This window comes from Lepisosteus platostomus, chromosome 2 (assembly GCF_059453375.1).
Source record: "Lepisosteus platostomus isolate fLepPlt1 chromosome 2, fLepPlt1.hap1, whole genome shotgun sequence".
Lineage (NCBI taxonomy): Eukaryota > Metazoa > Chordata > Actinopteri > Semionotiformes > Lepisosteidae > Lepisosteus > Lepisosteus platostomus.
The window spans coordinates 14,614,927-14,634,633 of NC_142612.1; the positions used below are offsets into that span (position 1 = coordinate 14,614,927).

Genomic DNA, 19,707 nt, shown 5'->3' on the forward strand with positions numbered 1-19,707 from the left:
GCTGCATGGATAAAATCTTATATATTCAGAATTTATAATTTATAGATTTATAGGTAATACTGTAAGCATTGCAGGTATCTTTATTAGCAAGCTAAATATTAATGATGTAGATCGCTTTTAAAGTTTCCCCTTAGCTTGAGTGAAAAGTGTTTGGCAGAACCTGCCTGAGCAAATTAAATTAAATTTCTGCCCTCACAGCCATGATTAGACAGCTAATAGAGGGACATTAGAAGGATTGCTAACAAGTGAAGTGTAGTATGAGCGAGTGAGGTATACCTCTATGATTGGGAGAAAATCTGCTGGCCAAAGAAAATATAATGACGGAGGAAGATGAGTAAATCATATTTACCTGGGAATTAGGGAATAAATAGGAAAGTCCATGATGTTATGGTTTTTCCTTGTTGTAGTACATTGCAGTTTGCAGCAGCACAGGCTCATTATGGTGCTGTGGTGAATTCCCAGACTGTTCATCGGGTGTCAGTTCTTATCTGACAGCTGGATAGCGCCGTTGCAACCTCATCTTGTCTGCTAAGCTGAAGGGGGGATAGTAGGGGGACGGGAGGCCAGGTTGCTGCTGCACATGGTTTTGCTGGACCACTATATAAGTGATAAGATAAGATCACTTTATTGGCCATGTACAATATCTTGTATGAGGAGTGTCTTTTTCGCATACCCCAACTTGCTCTCCATGAGACAGACAGGGAGAGAAGCTCGGGGTCAGAGCGCAGGGTCAGCCGTTTATATGGCGCCCCTGGAGAAGTTGGGGGGCCCAACGGAGTAGGATTCCTCTGCCGGCCACAGGATACGAACCGGCAACCTTCCAGCCACAGGCGCAGATCCTTAGCCACAGAGCCACAGCACTGCCCACTAGGTTGCAGTGTTGGTACTCCCACAAGGGAGACAGAGACCCTGAGTACTTGGTCATCCAAGATCCTGTGACACTGTGTTTAAGAATGGGATTGGTAACCTCAGTCTCAGTATCCAGGCAGAATTACATCTAAAAGTTGATCCAAAATTCAGATGCTGAAATGGCTTCTCCCTTTTTTTAGTTTAATTTTTTGTGCAGTAGCCCATTATTGCTGGCATGTATCGTACAGATGGGTACACTTCAGTGGAGGATGAAGGAGTATTTTCTCATGTATAAAGTATTTTGGCTCCTTTGGATTGGAAAGCTTTATAGCACTGTACCATATTATTATAATTAATTACACTGTTAATGTTAAATATGTTTGGATTTTTCCACCTCCCAAAGCAAAGTCATAACATCCATTATTCCCAATTCAGAAACCCTTGAGAGCACAGATGGAAGGAATCTGTCACAAACCTGCAGAAATACTGTGATTCCTTTTGAGCTTTAAGTGCTGATTGATGCCAATACTTAATACTGGACTGGAGAGTTTTGTTGTTTTTTTCCCCAGATTTAATGAGTTGTGAAATAGACTAGCAGAAACTTTGTCCAGTGGAAATAATGTTACCCTACTAATGATTTTTAAAAACAATATTTTTAATGCCAAGGCTTTTGGATTTCATTTGAAGAGTCAACCCAAACAGATAATAAAGCAGCATAGTGGCTTAATAAGAAAATGCTGAACCTTAGTCTCTACCATGCATGGTTTCGCCTTGACCACAAGGTCTCCTTCACTTACTTTCATTCTTTTTCCTCCATGTTAAGCCTACTGTAAGTGTTAGGGTTTGCTGGCTGGACATGAGTCCTGGGACTGCTACGTTGGCTGATTAACCATATAGGATTAGTCAAAATGTTGTTGACAAGTATGAATGCCAATTATTTCTAATGCACTTATGTTTCTGTGCAGCGATCGTTCCAAACTAAATTTCACAAACATCCACCGACACGAGACTCCATCCTTAAGTGGTACAGGCAGTTTGTGGAGCATGGATGTAATTAATTTGTAATAAACTGTCAAAGTTGGTGACAGCATTTTGAATAACCCTGTATATGAAGAACACATGCTGGTCAATTCCCATACTCATCACCGAGAGTCTCACACTGCAGCCTAGCTACTTTTAAACAAAGGGCAGTGCCACACCTGGTCTCCCATAGTGAGTTTAATGTCACCTTACTTGAAATCGGAGGTCATTAACCCTGGACCTGGAGACCCCCCGTCTGTTTTGTAGGTCATCACCATTTTATATAATTTTAAACACTTTAATTGCAGGCAGTTAAGCAGGTCATTTGTTAAGAGATCACATTTGACCAAAATCCAAGTACATTTCAGCCCTCAAGGAATGTTCTTTAAGTTAAACGTACATGTTTCGTACATCAAGCCACGATTTTAGCTGTTTACCATCCTACACTGCACGCTGACAGAAAAATCTTCCCAATCCCAAAAAAAAAGCAAAGACCATATTCAGTCTCAGTTTAGAATGCATGGAGTGAAACTGGAACTTCAGTATCTGCACGTTGTAGCTTATCCTGTATTTGCTTTTTTTTTCCCTGTGCCACCTAGTGGGATACTGCAGGAAGACAAGCTAAGCACATTGGAAAAACTGGATCCCCAAGACAGCGCTAATGCTTCTGTTTGTTAAATAAACTGCACATAATTGCCAAATGAGTTTTTTTTTTTAATCAAGGTGTTTTTACTCTTCATAAATGTATGTGGAGAGATGTATTCACCCTCCAAACAGCAGTATTGTTTGAGCAAATATTGCAGTGAGCCAACAGCTTTCCCATGTTTGCATGGCTTGGCAAAAAGAATGGCAAAACGCTTATATCAGTTGAGCTCTTGAATTTTAGAACTTTGTGAATTTTACATAAATGTAAAATCAGTTTTTAAACAGTATTTGCATACTGGCCCTTCTCTAAACGCACGCTTCAGAAACACAAATTTCCTATGGCAGCAATACCATATTAATGTGTTAAGGTCATGAAAGTATCTCCTTTTTGAGCCATATGGTTTAGGAAGAGAGGAGATGCTGCAGAAAAGGCTGTTCCTTGAACTTACCCGACTTGCCTACTTCGTATCTGTAGTCCATATCACTGGGACATTACATGGCCACTAGGAATATTGTCTGAATAATCTGTCCTCCTTTAGTTTTGTGAAACTGTGGAAAATTCACGTTTTTCAGACTTGCTGTTAACTCCAAATGATTACATCAGAGTAGAGATAATGTAGATCGAGTCAAGGGGATGAAAAAGGTAAAAATCTAAGTCCCTACTTTTTGGCTGCCCAGTTCCTCCAGCCATGGGCTATTGAAAAACACAACACCAAAGTCATTTTGGTTGGAATGTGTACCATTAGGGCACATCTGGCTACAATTTCTTCAGTCCTCAAATTGATTTTCTGGTGGGAGTTCCCAAAGCAGCTCTTGGGAGATGTACAATTTTTCAGTGCCTTTTCAGCAAGGGGCTCAAATTCCTCTCATTTTGCCATTAAAAAAAACAGATTTGCAAGCGAGAGCAAAGTTCTCAATCCCAACAAGCATCTAAGCTCCTGCTGCCAGTCACTGCACTGCTTCCTCCTGGCTGCAACATCTGCAATTGTACCTGCTATCAAGAGCTAGGAAGCCTTGTGGGGAAAAAAGAAAAAAAATCACTTCATTTGAGAGGGGAAGATTATGTACAAGCTGACATTTACAGTAGTCACTGCCTTAAGTTCCTGCACTTCAGTGTACAATTGTTGATACATATACAGTAGGATATGACTATTTTTTTATATTTCTCAGTTGTTTTAATGTGAGCATAAGAAAGATCACAAATGAGAGATTATTCACCAATCTAGATCATTTGGTAACTACAGTAGGTGATCCAAGGATCTTAGCCATTCATTTCTTGAAAGAGGCCACGGATATCCTCTTGGGTATGACAACATGATTAGATATCTTGTACCAGCCTCCCACTAATCTTCATATGAAAAATGGACTCCTGTTCTCAGATCTAAATACATTGCCACATATCCACTTGTATCCTCTGGTTCCTGTTTCACTATAAGACGCCCACTGGTTTGTCTTTTTCCGTGTCTGAAGAGTTTGAATATTTGATTTAGCTCCCCCTATAGTCTCTGTTTTCAGGACGAAAAGGATTCAGTTTCTTTATCCTGTCGGTGCAGAATGTCCCTTAATTCTTTGAAAGGTACCCAGGTACTCTCCTCTGGACAGATTCCTAAGCAGCAATGTCTGGCATCTTAATCAGATTTATGTTTTCAGCTAAATATACACAGTGGTACATTATATATTTATGAGATGACAGATAATCTCAACGTAATGGCTAAGGATCTGCACCTGTAGCTGGAAGGTTGCTGGTTCGTATCCCGCGGACGGCAGAGGAATCCTACTCCGTTGGGCCCCTGAGCAAGGCCCTTAACCTTACGCACTTATTACAACTGTAAACAGCTGAAGGGGTAGTGTGATGCAGAGTCATCATCAGGTTATAGCTGCTGTATACAGGCTAGGTCTTGAATTATGTTCTGATTTAGTTCTGCCCTTTAACCCTTCTCACTGAGCACATATTAAAGATGCTATTAAAATTCAGTTATCATATTTTTTCTGAAGACTGGTTTTGAAGTCAGAATTTCTTGCACCCCAGTATTCTGTCATTATGGATAGTTCACAGGTTTTACCATTTTGTAACATTCATTTGATCATTTTTTAGGACGAATGTAAACGTAGCAGTGGGAACTCATTGTACTGATACAACATCATGTTACTAAAAGCAGCAAACATTTCCTAGGATGTTTACCTGACCGTACTCTAATGGATTTGTTAGTTTAGAAATGCTGTTTATTTAGTTCATATATTCAAAAACAGAAACCTTATCATCTGTTCAGACAGATACGGTGCCTTTCAAAATTATTCACCCTCTGCCAATGATGTTCTATTTTGTTGAATGACAAATGTACACATTTTTCGTGTTCTTCATTTCAATTCATTTAGATATCATTTCGAGCAACAATTAGAAACCCTTCAGCTCTCAGAGTTCCAAAACTAAGCAATTTACTTGCTTAATTGACCAGTTACTTAAATAATTATTCCTAATTATTAAATAATTGGTTATTTTAGGGTGACTTCACAGATTTGGTGCTCCCCACGACCATGGTTAGGAGACAAAAGATTTCTACCATGTAAATGTTAGTAATTATGAAAAAGATCAACTAATATTGTAAATGCATGGTCTTATCTACAGTATTTTTGTGCATTCTTAACCGTAATAAAAACTCCAAGTCTTTACACTAGAAGTCTATTTGTTTCAAGTGAGGAGGTCAATATATAGGTTACATGTTACTGCTGCACTGAGGTATGACAATTGCTGGCTTCCTTCTTTAGGTTTTGCCCGGAATCTATCAGAAGGAAGCAATGCCAACTACACAGAATATGTAGCCACCAGGTGGTATCGCTCGCCTGAGCTGCTCTTGGGGTGAGTGATAATCTTCCGGAGACCCCATAGACCTCATGTCTGCGGAAGGGTAGTCTGCGAGCACAAAAATCCCAATGTCTGACAGTGAGGAGACTGCCATGACTGAATCAGTCTGTGATAAGTCTAGTCACGCCCGGGATATGGGAACAAAGCAATGTAGTGAGAAAGTACTCTTAGCTTTCACAGGATGATTTGTACACTGACAAGCCCAAACACATGACTGATTTACTGCAGGCTTTTACTGTACCGTATATAGTTCTTAATGAGGTTTATTCCCAGGGTTTTTGAATGATCACACAGCTGTGCTCCTCTCTCTAAATTACTGTCCCAGGTTTTTGTATTTCTTAATTAGACTCAGGCAACCTCAAGCCCACCCTGTCCCATTGATGTATGGCCATTTGGTCAATTCCACTTGGGAAATCCAGTCCATAGTAGCTGCTGACATGACTCAAGCATCACTCACTCAGGTCTGGGCTATAGGTCTCGAACACCATTTGCAATAAGCATTGGCATTGGTGGAGCCACTTCAGAAACCTCTAGTCTTTAATTTATTTTTACAAGATAAAAGTGATTTCTGTTTTGCCTGGTCTCATTAATTTGGCAGTTATCAAAAGCCTCTGTGAGTTCCAAAACCAAAGTCCAAAGCTGTCTGTCCAGTTGATCTAATTTGCTTTCGATCTGCTTATGTTCTGATGCCAAGCTGCAGCATGCTTTAGTACTTACGCAAAGGATAGTTCAGATGAGAATGTCTTAAATTATTTTTTTTTTATGTTAGACACGACAGCAGTCGATTTGACAGCAGAAAATAAGAAACCTTTTTTTTTAGTTCTCCAGATATGTATTCCTCCCCCACCATTATTTTCACTCCCTCACGCAGAGCGTTTCGGTTCAGACGCGCATCTTCCACCCCCCTCCGCTGTCTCACTCTCTCTCTCCCCCTGGCGGGGTGTCAGGGCTCCCTACGGGAAGGCGGTTGACATGTGGTCCGTGGGCTGTATCCTGGGGGAGCTGAGCGACGGGCAGCCCCTGTTTCCAGGTGAGAGCGAGATCGACCAGCTGTACACCATCCAGAAAGTTCTGGGGCCGCTTCCACCCGAGCAGATGAAGCTTTTCTACAGCAACCCTCGCTTCCACGGACTGAGGGTAGGCATCTCCCTGTTGTTGTTCTCACACTCTCTGGGCAAAACTGACTCATCATCTGCATGTTTCTCTGGGAGTCGTCTGACACGCAATGGCATTTTTCTGTTGTATTTACAAGATTAGTAGAACAGCGTTCAGAAGAATCAGAAAAAATGGTTCAGTGTTTTCACTATCTGCAGTGTATGCGGGGCTGTGAAAAAGTTTTCGGCATGTTTGGACATTGTTCACAGTGAATTTGATCAGATCTTTTCGTGAGATGTAGTAGTATGTAGAGAAGAGCCAGAATTAAAGGGGTTATTAGGGTCAGCTGTTTGAATACTTTGGTTAACAATCAGGCCTGATATAGGCCAGCACTGCCCAATATAATATCTGACTAGTTTTAGCCCTTACCATCAGAGTGAAGCTCTCAGCACACAGGTTGTAGAGGCACGATCAAATTTCTGAAAAATTCTTCTGGACTCCAGATTGTCAGTCTGGAAAGGGTTACAAAGCCATTTTTAAGGCTCTGGAGCTCCATTGAACCACAGTCAGAGCCCCATTGTCCAAAAGGAGAAAATGTGCAACAGTAGTGAATCCTCCCAGGAGTGGTTATTATTCTAAATTAAATCCAAGAGAAGGAGGTAAATTTTTCCAGGAAGTGACAAAGAACCCCAGAACAGCATCAAGGAATCTGCAGGCCTCTCTAAGCTAAGGTCACGACTCCACCATCAGAAAGACCCTGGTCTAAAATGGGACCAATGGCAGAGTAGCAAGGCAGAAATCACTGCTCACCACGAAGAGCATGAGTGCTCACCTCACATTTGCTAAAATACACCTGGATTACCCTCCAGAGTCGTGGAACAATGTTCTATAGACGGATTCGTCAAAAGTGGAATTTTTGGGCTGACATGGGCCCAGTTATGTCTGTTGAAAACCAAACGGTGCAGTCTACTGTAAGAACCTCATACAAAAGGTCAAACATGGTGGTGGTGGTAGTGTCATCGGGTTTTGGATTCTTTGCTGTATCAGGACCTGGATGACTTTGACGCAATCATGAATGTCAGGCCATCTGTCTGTGAGCTAAAGCTGAAGGGCAGCTGGTTCGTTTAGCAAGAAAATGATCAAAATGGCTGAAGAACAGAAATTTGGAATGGCCTAGTCAAAGTCCAGACCTAAACCCCATTGAGATGTTGTGGCAGGGGACAAAATTCCTCCACAGTGCTGTGAGCTGCTGATTAATAACTACAGGAAATGCCTGGTGGCAGTTATTGAGTACAAGGGGACTCAATAACTCAAATGGGGCTTTGGGTGTTGCTTATTTTATTTATTAAAGAAACTTATGCGTCAAAAGTTTGTTCATGTGTTCACTCAGGGTCTCTTTAATCTAATAATAGGATTTGGTTGAAGATCTGATAACATTCATTGTTAAATTGCAGAAAATTGGACAGTGGGCAAATAGTTTTCACAGCACTGTAAATGGATGTTGTAAAAAAATACAGGTGAAAATGAAACCCCAGTTAAAAACATACTTAAATCCATACTTTAAATCCTTGTCAAAAGTTGTTATTTTAATTTCTAAACCCATGTATATAAATGTTTCCATAACAGAGGTGATTATTTTGGATCACTATGCCCTCAGTTCTTTGGGAGCTATAACAAATAAAAGATAAATAATAGCAAATTAAAACTCCATACTCATCTAAAATCTTGACTTTCACACTGAGAAATTTGTGATTCCATAGGGAAAGTTGAGGTGTTTTTGTTGTATGATAGATATTTTCTTTTCTTCAATGCTTTGCAAGCTAGTTACATTTCTCTTCAAATCATAAAGTTAAAAAAAAACATAAAATCATTAAGCTTAGCTTTGGGCCCTGACACGATATTATTTACTTTACATGAGTGTACAAACAGGGTGGCACTCTGGTTAGCTTAGCTGGCTTTCAGGGCTGGGGCCCTGGGTACAATTCCAGACCTGGGGTATGATCTGCAAGTAGGTTGTATGTTCTCCCGGTGTTTGCTTGGGTTTCCTCTCACAGTCCAAAGACGTTTTTGTAGGTCAGTTGGCTTCTGGGAGAATTGGCCCTGGTGTGTATGTGTATCTGTGTGCCCTGCAATGGACTTGTGTTCTGTCCAGGATGTATCCTGCCTTGCACCTATCGTTTTCTGGGTTATGGTCTGGCTTATCCTGCAACCCTATACTAGATAAAAGTGGTCATAAAATGGATGTGTGAGTGTCAAAAAAGATTCTCATGTCCAGCAGGCCATGGGAAATGATTCTGAACACCATGAAGGAATATAAAAAAAAGAGAAATCACAGGGGTAAAGCACAGTTTTCATGCGTGAGCTTCCTCTGCTTCAGACTTTACCATCGGTTAGTGAATTGTAGTTTTCAACAGATAACATTTACTTCCAAGCCGGAATGAGAGCAGTTTTTCCCCTGTGGGGGAGAGAACAGTATTGAGGCCAGAAAGCTGAAAGTAGGACAGAGAGAAGAAGAGGGTGCAATGTGTGCAGTTTCCATTTTTTAACGTTTATTTTCAGCTCATTACCACTCTTTGACATCAGTATAAGGACATGTTGGGCTACTTTCAGAAGACCACGAGACTTGTGTACGCACTCTCAACAAACAGTAAATTAAGCACTGCATTGTATTGGGCAGAAATAAAGTAGTCCTTTATGTTGCATAATTTAACAAGTTCAGGAGACAATTCTTCGGGCTCCAGTCTTCCTAATTGTAAGGTTTCCTCACTTAAATTCAATTTAGTAGGCAGAATGTCCAACTAGGGAGTTAAAGAGGAAGCAAATATTTTGTGTTTAAGAGGTAAAAATACAGATTTACGTTAATACAATGTTTTGGTAAGCATGTTTTTTCACAGTATAGTAGAAATTTGAAATGTGTTGCAGTTGCAACTTCCCTTAATCCCCAGTTCTATTATGAGGATGGAGGTGAAGGTGGGACTAACAGTCTAGCAATTGTTCAGAGTGGGGAAGAGCAGCTCTGAATACAAAGCAGCCCTATCACACTGTACCTCCACCTCAGGATTATTCTGTTTTAGCTGAAAGATCTTTCTGATTTGAGGTCACAAATAGGATTAGCTAACCTTCATGTTGAGGTTAAGCTAGTTACAACCCAGTCTGAGATTAGTTTCTGCCTGGAGTTGGACAGAGATCACACGTAGGGCATAGGCTATTTGAAACACACTGAAGTAACTGGCAAATGCATTTCACATGATGGGTGTTGCTGTGTGTCATATCTCTTTAGAAAAGCTCTTGGTATTGGTAGATTTCCATATTTTCTAAGTGATCATTTTCTTCACCAGCTATGTTACAACATTGAATTACCATTTGATTGGATTAGATTTTACTCTTTACATTTAAAAGCCAAACTGTGCGAGGGTGCAGTACATGCTTATTATAAATGTGAGAATATTTAAAATTGTAATATCAATACAGAATATCTACTAATTTATCACAAGTCCTATTTAGAAAACCTCCGCTTAATTATAAGCTGTGTCATGAATTCTTCCTTTTGAGCGAGCAGTTTTTCAGGCTCCAGTGCATTAAATATTTCTGGCATTTCAATCAATCTTGTATTTGCTACAGCACCCTTTGCAACAATTTGCCACAGAGCTTTTTACAGGATTATCTGACCATTAACAATATCGAACAACAACGGATAATCATGTGGGTACAGAGGAGAGGAAAACAAACCCCTAGTGGAAGAAAATGAACCTCTGAAGTTCCTAGGCCTGATCGTTGTCCCCTCTTCCAGGCAGTAAGCTAGTGTTACATTTATTATAATAGATCCTGAACTATCTGCAAAGCTACGGGTTGGGATCCTGTTAATCCTGGGTCTGTTATCAGTCGCTTGAGCTCGTCTTGGGAGGTGGTTGGAATTAATAGTCCTGTTGTGTGGCCAGTTCCTCAGCAGGATGCTCAACAGCTGGTAACAAGACAGCACTGATGGTAGTAAATCCACAGAAACAACAGTACACAGAAATCGGTGTTGCCTGTTTAATATCATAAAGTCATGTACCTAACAGGACCCCCTGCCTCCTGTAACATCTGTTTTTATTTAATGATGGAACCTTGACAGATGTTATTTATGCTGAAGGTGCTGTTTTTATCCAGTCGTCTGTTTTTACCTTTGCTGTTACTGGGACTCGTTCTTGTTTTTGTTCAGGCTTTATAATACACAAATTTAAATCTTCTACATTTCTGCATACATCTCCATATACATATTAAGGTACAGATACGAGGAATTTGTACCATTTAATTCGTTGTGTGCTTCATCTTTTGAAAAACAATGTGCCGAATTTGACATGATACAGTATCTGATAAGCTTGGTGACCCTGTTGTTTGGTATCTGCCAAATTTGTTCCAACTCCTTGTTCTTCGTTTTTCAGTTCCCTGCAGTCAACCACCCTCAGACCTTGGAGAGACGATACCTGGGAATTATTAGTGGTGTCTTGTTAGACCTAATGAAGGTAGGACCACAGATCAAATCAATTTGGTTGTGACCCTTACTTTTTTTTATTGCTTCCCATTACCTTAATCCCTTGGAGATATTCCCTCCAGCCAAAATATTTGAAACCTTCAGTCAGGTAAACAGACTCTCTCAATCACAGACAGTGTATGGTGGTCTTGAGGGGCAGGAGAGAATTACTGCACCTTCCCAGAACAATCTCCGTCCATGTCTCCAAACATTTCAGACACTTGTCAGGTCCTGTCCAAGCTGGTCTTGCTACTTCCAGAGGTTCATTATACTAGTCTCTGGGCTTTCTTATATCTGGGCCAGAAAGGGATCCTGTAGCTCCTATATATGATTAGTTTAACCTTTGATATACCTTTAGCTAAAAAAAAGTTGTGGCCTTCAGCTTACTGAAGTGCTGGGTAAACGCAGGTCAAGAATTGATTAAAATAGTTGGCAAAATCAGTGTTGGTAAACAGTTGAGATATAGAACAAAGGCATTTCAGTCCAGCAGCTATACCAAACTATTGAAGCTAAGCAGATGTGAGCCTGGCCAGTACCTGAAAGAGAGACTTCCCGAGAAAGCTAAGATTACTGCTGGAAAAGATGTTAGTTTCACCAGTAGGGAACACACACCCTGCTGTCTGTGTGGGTCTTACTGGCCCCAAATAGTGATGGGGACATTATACTATAAAAAAAGGCACCGTCTGAGACAGAAAAACAAGGTAAATTTTGTTTAAATCCCTTATATAATTACACATTACTCAAAAACTGTTATTTTATTTACCAAGTTACCATTGCTGTACTGGCATATGTGGGTATAGCTATGTACTGTACTCTGTATACTTACACATATTGGTTGAAAAGAGGAAAAATAAAGATTGAATCAGTGATGTTCTCATTTTCTCACTGAAGGTGCATTACTTTCAGACAGCCGCATAAGTGTGCAAATTAAACTTAATCAAATTGCACAGGTGTTTCCTACTGAAAATGATTAAATTCAGAATTCTCCACTAGCTCCAAAACATGACAGCAACATCACCATATGCTGATAGACTGTGATGGTTATCAGTTCTTAACAAGAAAAATAGTGTTTTATTTTTTTTCCTCTTTTAATGTACTTCACCAGTAGATCATGGATATGAATGATATTTTATTGTATAGCACAGGCATTGAAACAAATATTGTAAGTTACTCAGTCAAATGAAGTCATCCTCATGTCTGCAGTTAGCTGTAGTTAGACCTCGCAGGTTCTGAAAGCATGTAGAAGTGACAGCTCGAGCTACTGCATTCTCATGTGAACAGACCCCTGTGCTTCAAAGGGACTTTGCTGATCTTTCATGATTATGGGAGATGGGAGCAAATGCAAAAGAAGAGCCACAGGAGGAGGAATGGATTGGCTGTCGCTGCCATTTAAAGTGAATGAACATCTTGTTCTGTGCTGGCATGTAGAAAAGAGTCCCAGTTCCTCTTTATTGTCAGAGATAAGACTTGGCAGCCTTACACCACCATCCTTCCCCAGTTAGGCCGTTGTGTAACAGGAGACTGTGGTTGGTGTCAGTTCTGTGGGCAGCGTTTGTGGTGTATAGCAAAAATGATTCATCCAGTGTTAAAAACAGTACCATTGTAATATGGGAGGTTTTGCATAGTGGAATCCAAAGCAACGGAGAAGGAGAATCAGAAATACAACTGTGCAAAAAAAGAATTCTTATTGTAAAACAAGCATTGTCTAATTTAGAGGGAATGCAGATTATAACTTATGTTTAAGATATTGCTGTCTGAAAACACGGCTTTGGCGTAAGCAGTGTTTGATCTGGAATTGCTAAGCACACCAAAGGCACAATTAGTCAAGTGTTGCCAAGGTTGGCTGGGTTTGTAGCTGGGCAGGGAGCACCCAGCATCCCCTGTGGCTTGCCAGAAGCCTATGAGCTGTAGTGTTATCAGAGCAGCATCTGTCTTGCTGTTCTTTAGCTTTGCCAGTGGCACTGTGGGAGGTCTGACAGAGCCCATTTTGCAGAATTTCTTCAAATTGGATGAATGTATTTTTTGCTATATGTGTAAGCATAAAGGAGCCAAGCGGATAAAAATTTATTCTTAAAGAATGGGATTAAAAACAAATATTTGAGAGTGTTTTTTGTACATAAAAGTGCAGGCTCTTACTTCCTTGATTCATTTTGTTATTTCATCTTCTTTAAACTGCAAAGTAAAACAATGCAGAAATGATCTGTGCAGGGGACAACAATTTTCACAAAACTTTCACTTATGGAGAGACATCTTAAATATGATGTCTGTGGGCTGAAAAACTGATCACTGCAGTTCAAAGCCTTGTCAGTCGTGCTGTGTGTTCTGCAGTCCATGGAGTGATCCAAGCAGCTTGGGGATGATCAGGTGCATTAGTCCCCTGTCACGACTTTCTCATATTATTCACGTGAGGCAGCAAGCTGTATATCATTAACATCGGCGGGATGCACAAAGTGTATCCAAAGTTGGAAAAATAGCATTGAGCCAGTTTCAGATAAAAGGTTCATTGGCTTGAAAGGTTTAATTGATGCAGTTTTTTCCAGCAGTGGGGCAACTCTAGCTGCAGTTTTTGTTTCCTTTACATGTGATTCAAGTTTACTTTCAGATAACAGTGTATAATCAGTAACAAAGCAGTGGTCAAATATGACTTTAGACTAACAGGCATATTCTTCAGAATTTCAAGCCCCAAGCTTTTTGACATGTTACCAGTTCCTATAAGATCTGTATTGTTGGATTAATTTACATTTTTAATTTGACTGCTATTATGCAGGCTTCTATATACTCTACATACTGTATAAATATGAAGCCCTCTAGTGTTCTTATTTAAGACCCAAAAATCAGTTAGTATGTGCTGAATGAGTAAATATTTGTTACAAAATTACTAATTGTGATGTCCTGCTTGATGTAATGGATAAATTGTTTTGCTATTCTTTTTTTTTCTTGAAATCTGTTTTAGTCTCTTGTTCGACTGTTGTATATTGTTTGATCTCCAAACTAATGCGGAGGGGGCTAATTGTGGTCGTTCCTGGGGGCCAGAGCCGTTGTGGCCAGTGAGGAGCTCTTCGCAGTGTGTCATTCCTTCCCCCAGAACCTCCTGAAGCTCAGTCCCTCAGAGCGTTACCTGACGGAGCAGAGCCTGAACCACCACGCTTTCCAGACCCAGCGCCTGCTGGACCGGCCAGGCGGGGCCTCGCCTCCTCGCTCCTCCAAGAGGAAGTCTTACCACGGGGAGAGCAACTCCTCCTCCAGCAGGTGAGAAGCCGCATCACAGCTCTGCTCGATGACTCGCGTTAAGAGCTTTTCTACTCCATTCACCTTCAAATTGACCCTTAGCTTTTGGGAAATGTCAGTTTCTTCTTAAAGCCATTTATGGCACCGTCACAACGTGCATGGAGACCTAATTATTTCTTTCACACTTTTATGTACTCTTACATTTCTGTTTATCATTTTAGACAGGAGCGAGGAGAACTGATGTATTCATGTGAATCTTTTGTCTCAGCTAAAGAATCAAAACTGTTACAGTCTTTAATGGTTTTGTTTTCGTTGTCAGATAATCCTCATTCCTTAGCCAATGTGATGTCGCTTTCTGTGTCTTCTGAACAGGAACCATGGGAGTAAGAGCTCGGGCCTGCAGTCCCACCACAGGTCTAACAGCAAGGATGCCCAGAGCATGGGCTCCAGCCTGCCACGTGTGGAGGATGTCCACGCTAACACCGACAGCTTTCTCAATGGGAACCTACCCCCCCCACCTGCCCTCAGCCCCACTATGCACCCCAAGAACTACCAACAACAGACACTCAACCGTTCAGCCTCCAGCAGCAAAGACTTAGCCAACAACAACTTGCCCCACCTGCTCAGCCCCAAGGAGGCAAAATCCAAGACAGAGTTTGACTTCAACGTAGGGCCCAAGGCCGCTGACGGGCCGGGGGCCAAGTATCTGAAGTCTAACTCCCGTTCCCAGCAGAACCGCCACTCCTTCATTGAAGGCAAGACTGGCACACTGCAGTCGGGAGAGAAGCACAACCGCCACAGTTACATGGAAACTTCTCATGGCTCTATGCCTGCACCCTCAAAGAATGTGGCTTCCTACCTAAACCTCTCCAAGAGTCATGGGGCTCTCAATGACTCCAAATCTGTGGGCAACCTCAGTGAGGCCCGCATACACCTGGAGGACCCCAGCTCTCGGTATTTCCCCTCTAGCTGCATGGACCTCAATGCCCCTGGGAGCCCCTCGGGGCGGCACAGTGATGGCCGCCCTGCTGTTAGCCCCTCTGGCCGCAGCAATCCCCGCATGGAGAGCGGCACCTTGGACTCCCGCCGATCCTCTTCCCGCCACTCCAAGACGCTGGAAGAAACCAAGTCCCCTGACCTGCTGGACAGTGGGGGCGGGGGGGGGCATTCCCACTCCCTGTCTGCACCCCATGAGTCTTTCCCCTACGGCCTGGGCTACACCAGCCCCTTCTCTTCCCAGCAGCGGCCCCACCGCCACTCCATGTACGTGCGCCGAGAGCGGCCGCGCGCTCATGGGCCTGACACGGGGCTCAGCGTGGGCCAGGGCATGCCATCCCGCGCCAGCAGCCTTCAGCTCCTCTCCCCACAGCTGCAGCACCGGACACTCACTAGGCACTCAGTGGGCTCCTCGCGGGAGGACTGCACCGACGACATAAACAGGGTCAGTGTCGGCAGCCCCCGGACCAGCCGCCCCTCGCTTGCTTTGCGGAGCTTAGCAAACCACCACAGACAAGCCATGAGAATGAGCCACTTACCATCTGTGTTGTAGCCACTGTGCATATAAGCATAATGGACGGTCTGTAGCAAAGTCTCCTATTGCCTAGGAGAGCTCTAGCGATGCCCGGCACTGCTGTTTTCATTGAGGGGCATTTCCAGTTTATTCAGATTAACGAAACAATAATTTACGCAAGATATGTACACGTAAACATACTTTCCTGTTCTACTGTTATAAACGGTGCAATCTAGTGTTGTGATCCAGAACCTGGGTTTGATGTGATATTCTGAAGCAAATGGTATTACCAGTTATTTGTTTGGAGATATTTCAGTTTGACACAGGTAGCATCTTTCAAAAACAGAAGCTTGTCCTGGTAGGATGACAAGGGGTTTGTAAGAATAGTAAAATTAAAGGTTTGTTGCCCACCTCGTTTGGTAAAACATTTATTTATCCTGTCTAAATTTCCATTTCTTCAAAGACAGTGCCCTGGTTTCTTCTGTACTGTGCGATTAATAAGTAATCTCTATCAAGCTGCATATCTTTTCCTCAAGCACTGAATAGCCTGCCAATTGCTGGTATGAAGTGCTCAATTGCTGTAATATTCCAATTGATATCTTCCCAATGCGGACTCTCAAGAGCCAGAATGTGTAATTTTAAATATTGAAACGGTCTCAAAGAGACTCAATGGGTGTATTAGAGAAATGTACAACACAATGTATTTATATATGAGGATACTAATTATGATCTGACATTTTCTATTAAGTTTCTTACTTTCTATTCCTGTGTGATGTGATTCTATTTTTTATTAGTACTCAGAAATGAAGTTATTGTTGCAAGATCAACAATAGAATTGTTAGCTGCTAACAAGCTATTCCATTTAAAAGAGTGCTACTGAAAGCTGAATGGAGAAAAGGAAGATCATTAAGACAGTATACTGTATGACAAACGCTAGTTTTAGTGTTTTCAAAGTGGTGTTGCGTGTTCATTTTTGTGTAATCCTAATGCACTTCCCTTGTACAATTCCTGTCATTCAGCTTTCAGTAGTTTTAGAGTATACATTTTAAATATAATGATTCAATAGTAACATAAGGAGAATCACATAGGACACAGAGAATAGAACTGATGACAAGGAAGACCTGAAATAACATTAGCTTGCAGATAATGTGACCTACATAGAGTACATGTTGCTGAGCGACATTACTTCTGTATCTGATGGGGGCTCTTCCAGTGCATGGGGCATATTCCATTGGCTGCAAGTTATTTTGGCTGAAATAGTCTTTTTAGTGTAATCCATGATTTCACTGGTCAGAATATTTGGGTCACTTTCCAGTGCAATCAAATGGTGTCTCAAATGCACCGTTCCCATTCCAGTGGATCCAGAAAGGAAATCTTAAATATAAGATTTTTTTTCTTGCCAGAGAACTTTTAGTGACCAGCTTTTTTACACAGTAACTGTGAATGGAAATTATTTGAAGAAAAACCAGAGGAAACGGTTGATTGTTGTAGGCAGGCATGGATTTCTGAGGTGTACGTGTGGCCTTTGTTTGTTCTATGTGGCTGTATTGTCGGATAAAAATTATTTCTTGCGTTGCTTCTTTTGTGCATGTTTTCAACCCGGCTAGCTGTCTTGCTTCATTTGCTGTCCATTTTGTCAACAGAGTGACCAGTCCCCTACAGAGGTGACCCATTCCCGACCCCTGATTAAAGACTCCACGCGGGACAACACAGCACCCTTTCACACACAGCGCCAAAAAAGCGAGGTCCGACTTACTGTAACTACTGCGCATGATGTCATGTACTGATCTTTCTGAAGTACAGGACTGCTCACAGTAGAGAAGAAAGTTGACCCCAGACATCGGCAAGGGGCCTTCAACACACACTCCCATGATACATAGCTAAGAAAGGCCAGTCTGCGGTGCGAGAAGAGCATCAAAGTCATAGGCACAGTTTTCCCCTCTCGTCTTGTTTTTCAGACATTGTTGTAGGCCGTAGGTCACGTCTCACAATCTGTGCCTCATGCGTTTGTGTACTTATTGGTTTGCTACTGACCAAAGATCTGCAGTTATGGTGTGCACTTTAATAAATATTTATTTAAATGTAGAAATCATTTTAATTCGAGAAGAAACATTCTACAAAACCAAATATTATTCAGATCATTGTATTTAGACCATACATTTTAGAGGACTCTGTGCTTCCTGTTTATTTATGCCTTCAGGAAAGAGCTCATGGCCTGAGTTGATCTCCTTTCTCCTTCTTCCTTTGCCCCTTATCTTCCTTTTCTTCATAAATAACGAGGCAAAAAACTGTCAATTAAAACGATTAAGTGCTCTGTGTGCCGTGGGATCCAGTCTGCGTTGACTGTGGCAAGGAGGCTTGAGGAGGCCTTTCAGGGTGGCAGTAATGGTGTCCTTCTTATCTAGGTGGGAATGTACCATGATCCACACCCTGAAGATGGAGCATCATCAAAAGAAAACCGGATCATTTACACCGATTCCATGCCCAGACGAGTAGGAAGCTTTTACAGAGGTAATTTGGTAGCAGGGATTTTTTTTTGTATTATGCTGAAGTTCTGTAATTAAGAATCTTCTGGGAAAAGCAAAGTAATCTTTGGTGAGAGCCTCATAGTTCCATACTGTGTTGTCACTTCTAAATGAGAGGAGGTGAAAAGTGCTTTGAAAAATTGTGTTCTATCCCATGAACCCCTTGAAAAACATGGATACACTTTGTACTCAGCCCTAGAGTGATGGTTCCAGTTACACTCAGGAATAAGTAAACATCTCAATAAAAATTGACAGTACTGATTGTTTTAAGTTATCATTTTCCATGTTTTTATTTTTCTTGAGCTTTGAGCCTAAACAAGTCTCATGCTGATTTGTCAAGGCGTAACGATATCTGTAAATATTACTCCTTAGAGTTGCATTATTTCCATCAGGTGGAAAAGATTGGGGAACAGAAATGGCAGAGACTTGTTTGAAATGTAGGCTGATCAATCTGGCACCAATGCATTGCATACATCAAGAAGCCTGATCTTCCTTCTTCATATTTCTATTAGGCGGGATACAGTACATATACCTACAGCAGCTCACAAAGTTGTATTTCCTGGTGTTGTCTTGCAGTTCCTTCTCCCCGACCTGACAGTACGTTCCATGACAGCTCAGTGCAGAGCAGGGGCCCTGCCGTGCCTGTGGAGAGCTCTTCTCTGTCCAGCCATCCCAAGCGACAAACAGCCTTCGATCCATGGCAAGTTCACACTCGAGCCATCACCATCATTCCCTGTACTCCAGTTCTCACCTAATTAGGAACACACGTAAAGTTAAAGAGTAGGTTCTGCCCATCTGGCCCATTTGGTGGTTAGAAGCTGATTGAAAGGAGGATCTCAATCAGCCCATTCGTGAAAGAAGCCAGGGTATCGCCTTCAACACAACAGGTTGGCAGTTGGTTCCATATTCCACAACCTGTTTGCTAAAGAAGTGCCTCCTGTTCTTGATTTTAAATGCACTTCCACGCAGTTTCCACTTGTGTTCTCTGGTTTATGTTTTATTGTTTTACATTGTTCATTCGGAAGGTTCTTCAGAGTACTGTGATTCCCACGCCCCTGCCTCCCGTGTATCCAGGCAATCCTTGACATTTGTTAAGACTTCTGTGTAGAGAATTTTCCAGTGCAAACACTGGCCTTTTACAAGCCTTCAGTTCTGTTCAGTGATGTTTAGGTTTACATGATCTTCCAAGCAGGGGTCACAACAGTAGACACTCATAGTACATTCAGGTGTGATGGGATTTGATTAAGGTTTGGACCAATTATGAAAAGCACTGCAGCTTTCACAATTTAGAGGTGAGAAATACTTCTTAATTTGTTAGGTTTCTAAAACAACATTATTGCTTCTACAGTCAGAGTCTAGCTTTTTTATTTCACCCTACTGAAAATGTTATTTTATGTGCATATCCAAAACATATTTTAGATGAACTTATGATGGACAATATTCCATCTGTTATATCTCT

General features: G+C 41.6%; 1 protein-coding gene across 7 annotated transcripts in view; it reads left to right on the forward strand.

Moving 5' to 3' along the window:
• Positions 1-19,707, forward strand: part of LOC148675986 (cyclin-dependent kinase-like 5) — a 98,261-nt gene that overhangs the window by 65,679 nt on the left and 12,875 nt on the right. For 5 of the 7 annotated variants that reach the window (XM_088599562.1, XM_088599607.1, XM_088599580.1 and 2 more), the window contains exons 8-15: positions 5,281-5,371; positions 6,325-6,514; positions 10,897-10,977; positions 14,071-14,234; positions 14,586-15,654; positions 17,367-17,468; positions 18,129-18,234; positions 18,825-18,948. In XM_088599562.1, the coding sequence (XP_088455688.1) occupies positions 5,281-5,371; positions 6,325-6,514; positions 10,897-10,977; positions 14,071-14,234; positions 14,586-15,654; positions 17,367-17,468; positions 18,129-18,234; positions 18,825-18,948 (1,927 nt within the window). The remainder of the gene's footprint in view (positions 1-5,280; positions 5,372-6,324; positions 6,515-10,896; positions 10,978-14,070; positions 14,235-14,585; positions 15,655-17,366; positions 17,469-18,128; positions 18,235-18,824; positions 18,949-19,707) is intronic. The other 2 variants (XM_088599596.1, XM_088599617.1) reach the window with 1 other exon arrangement.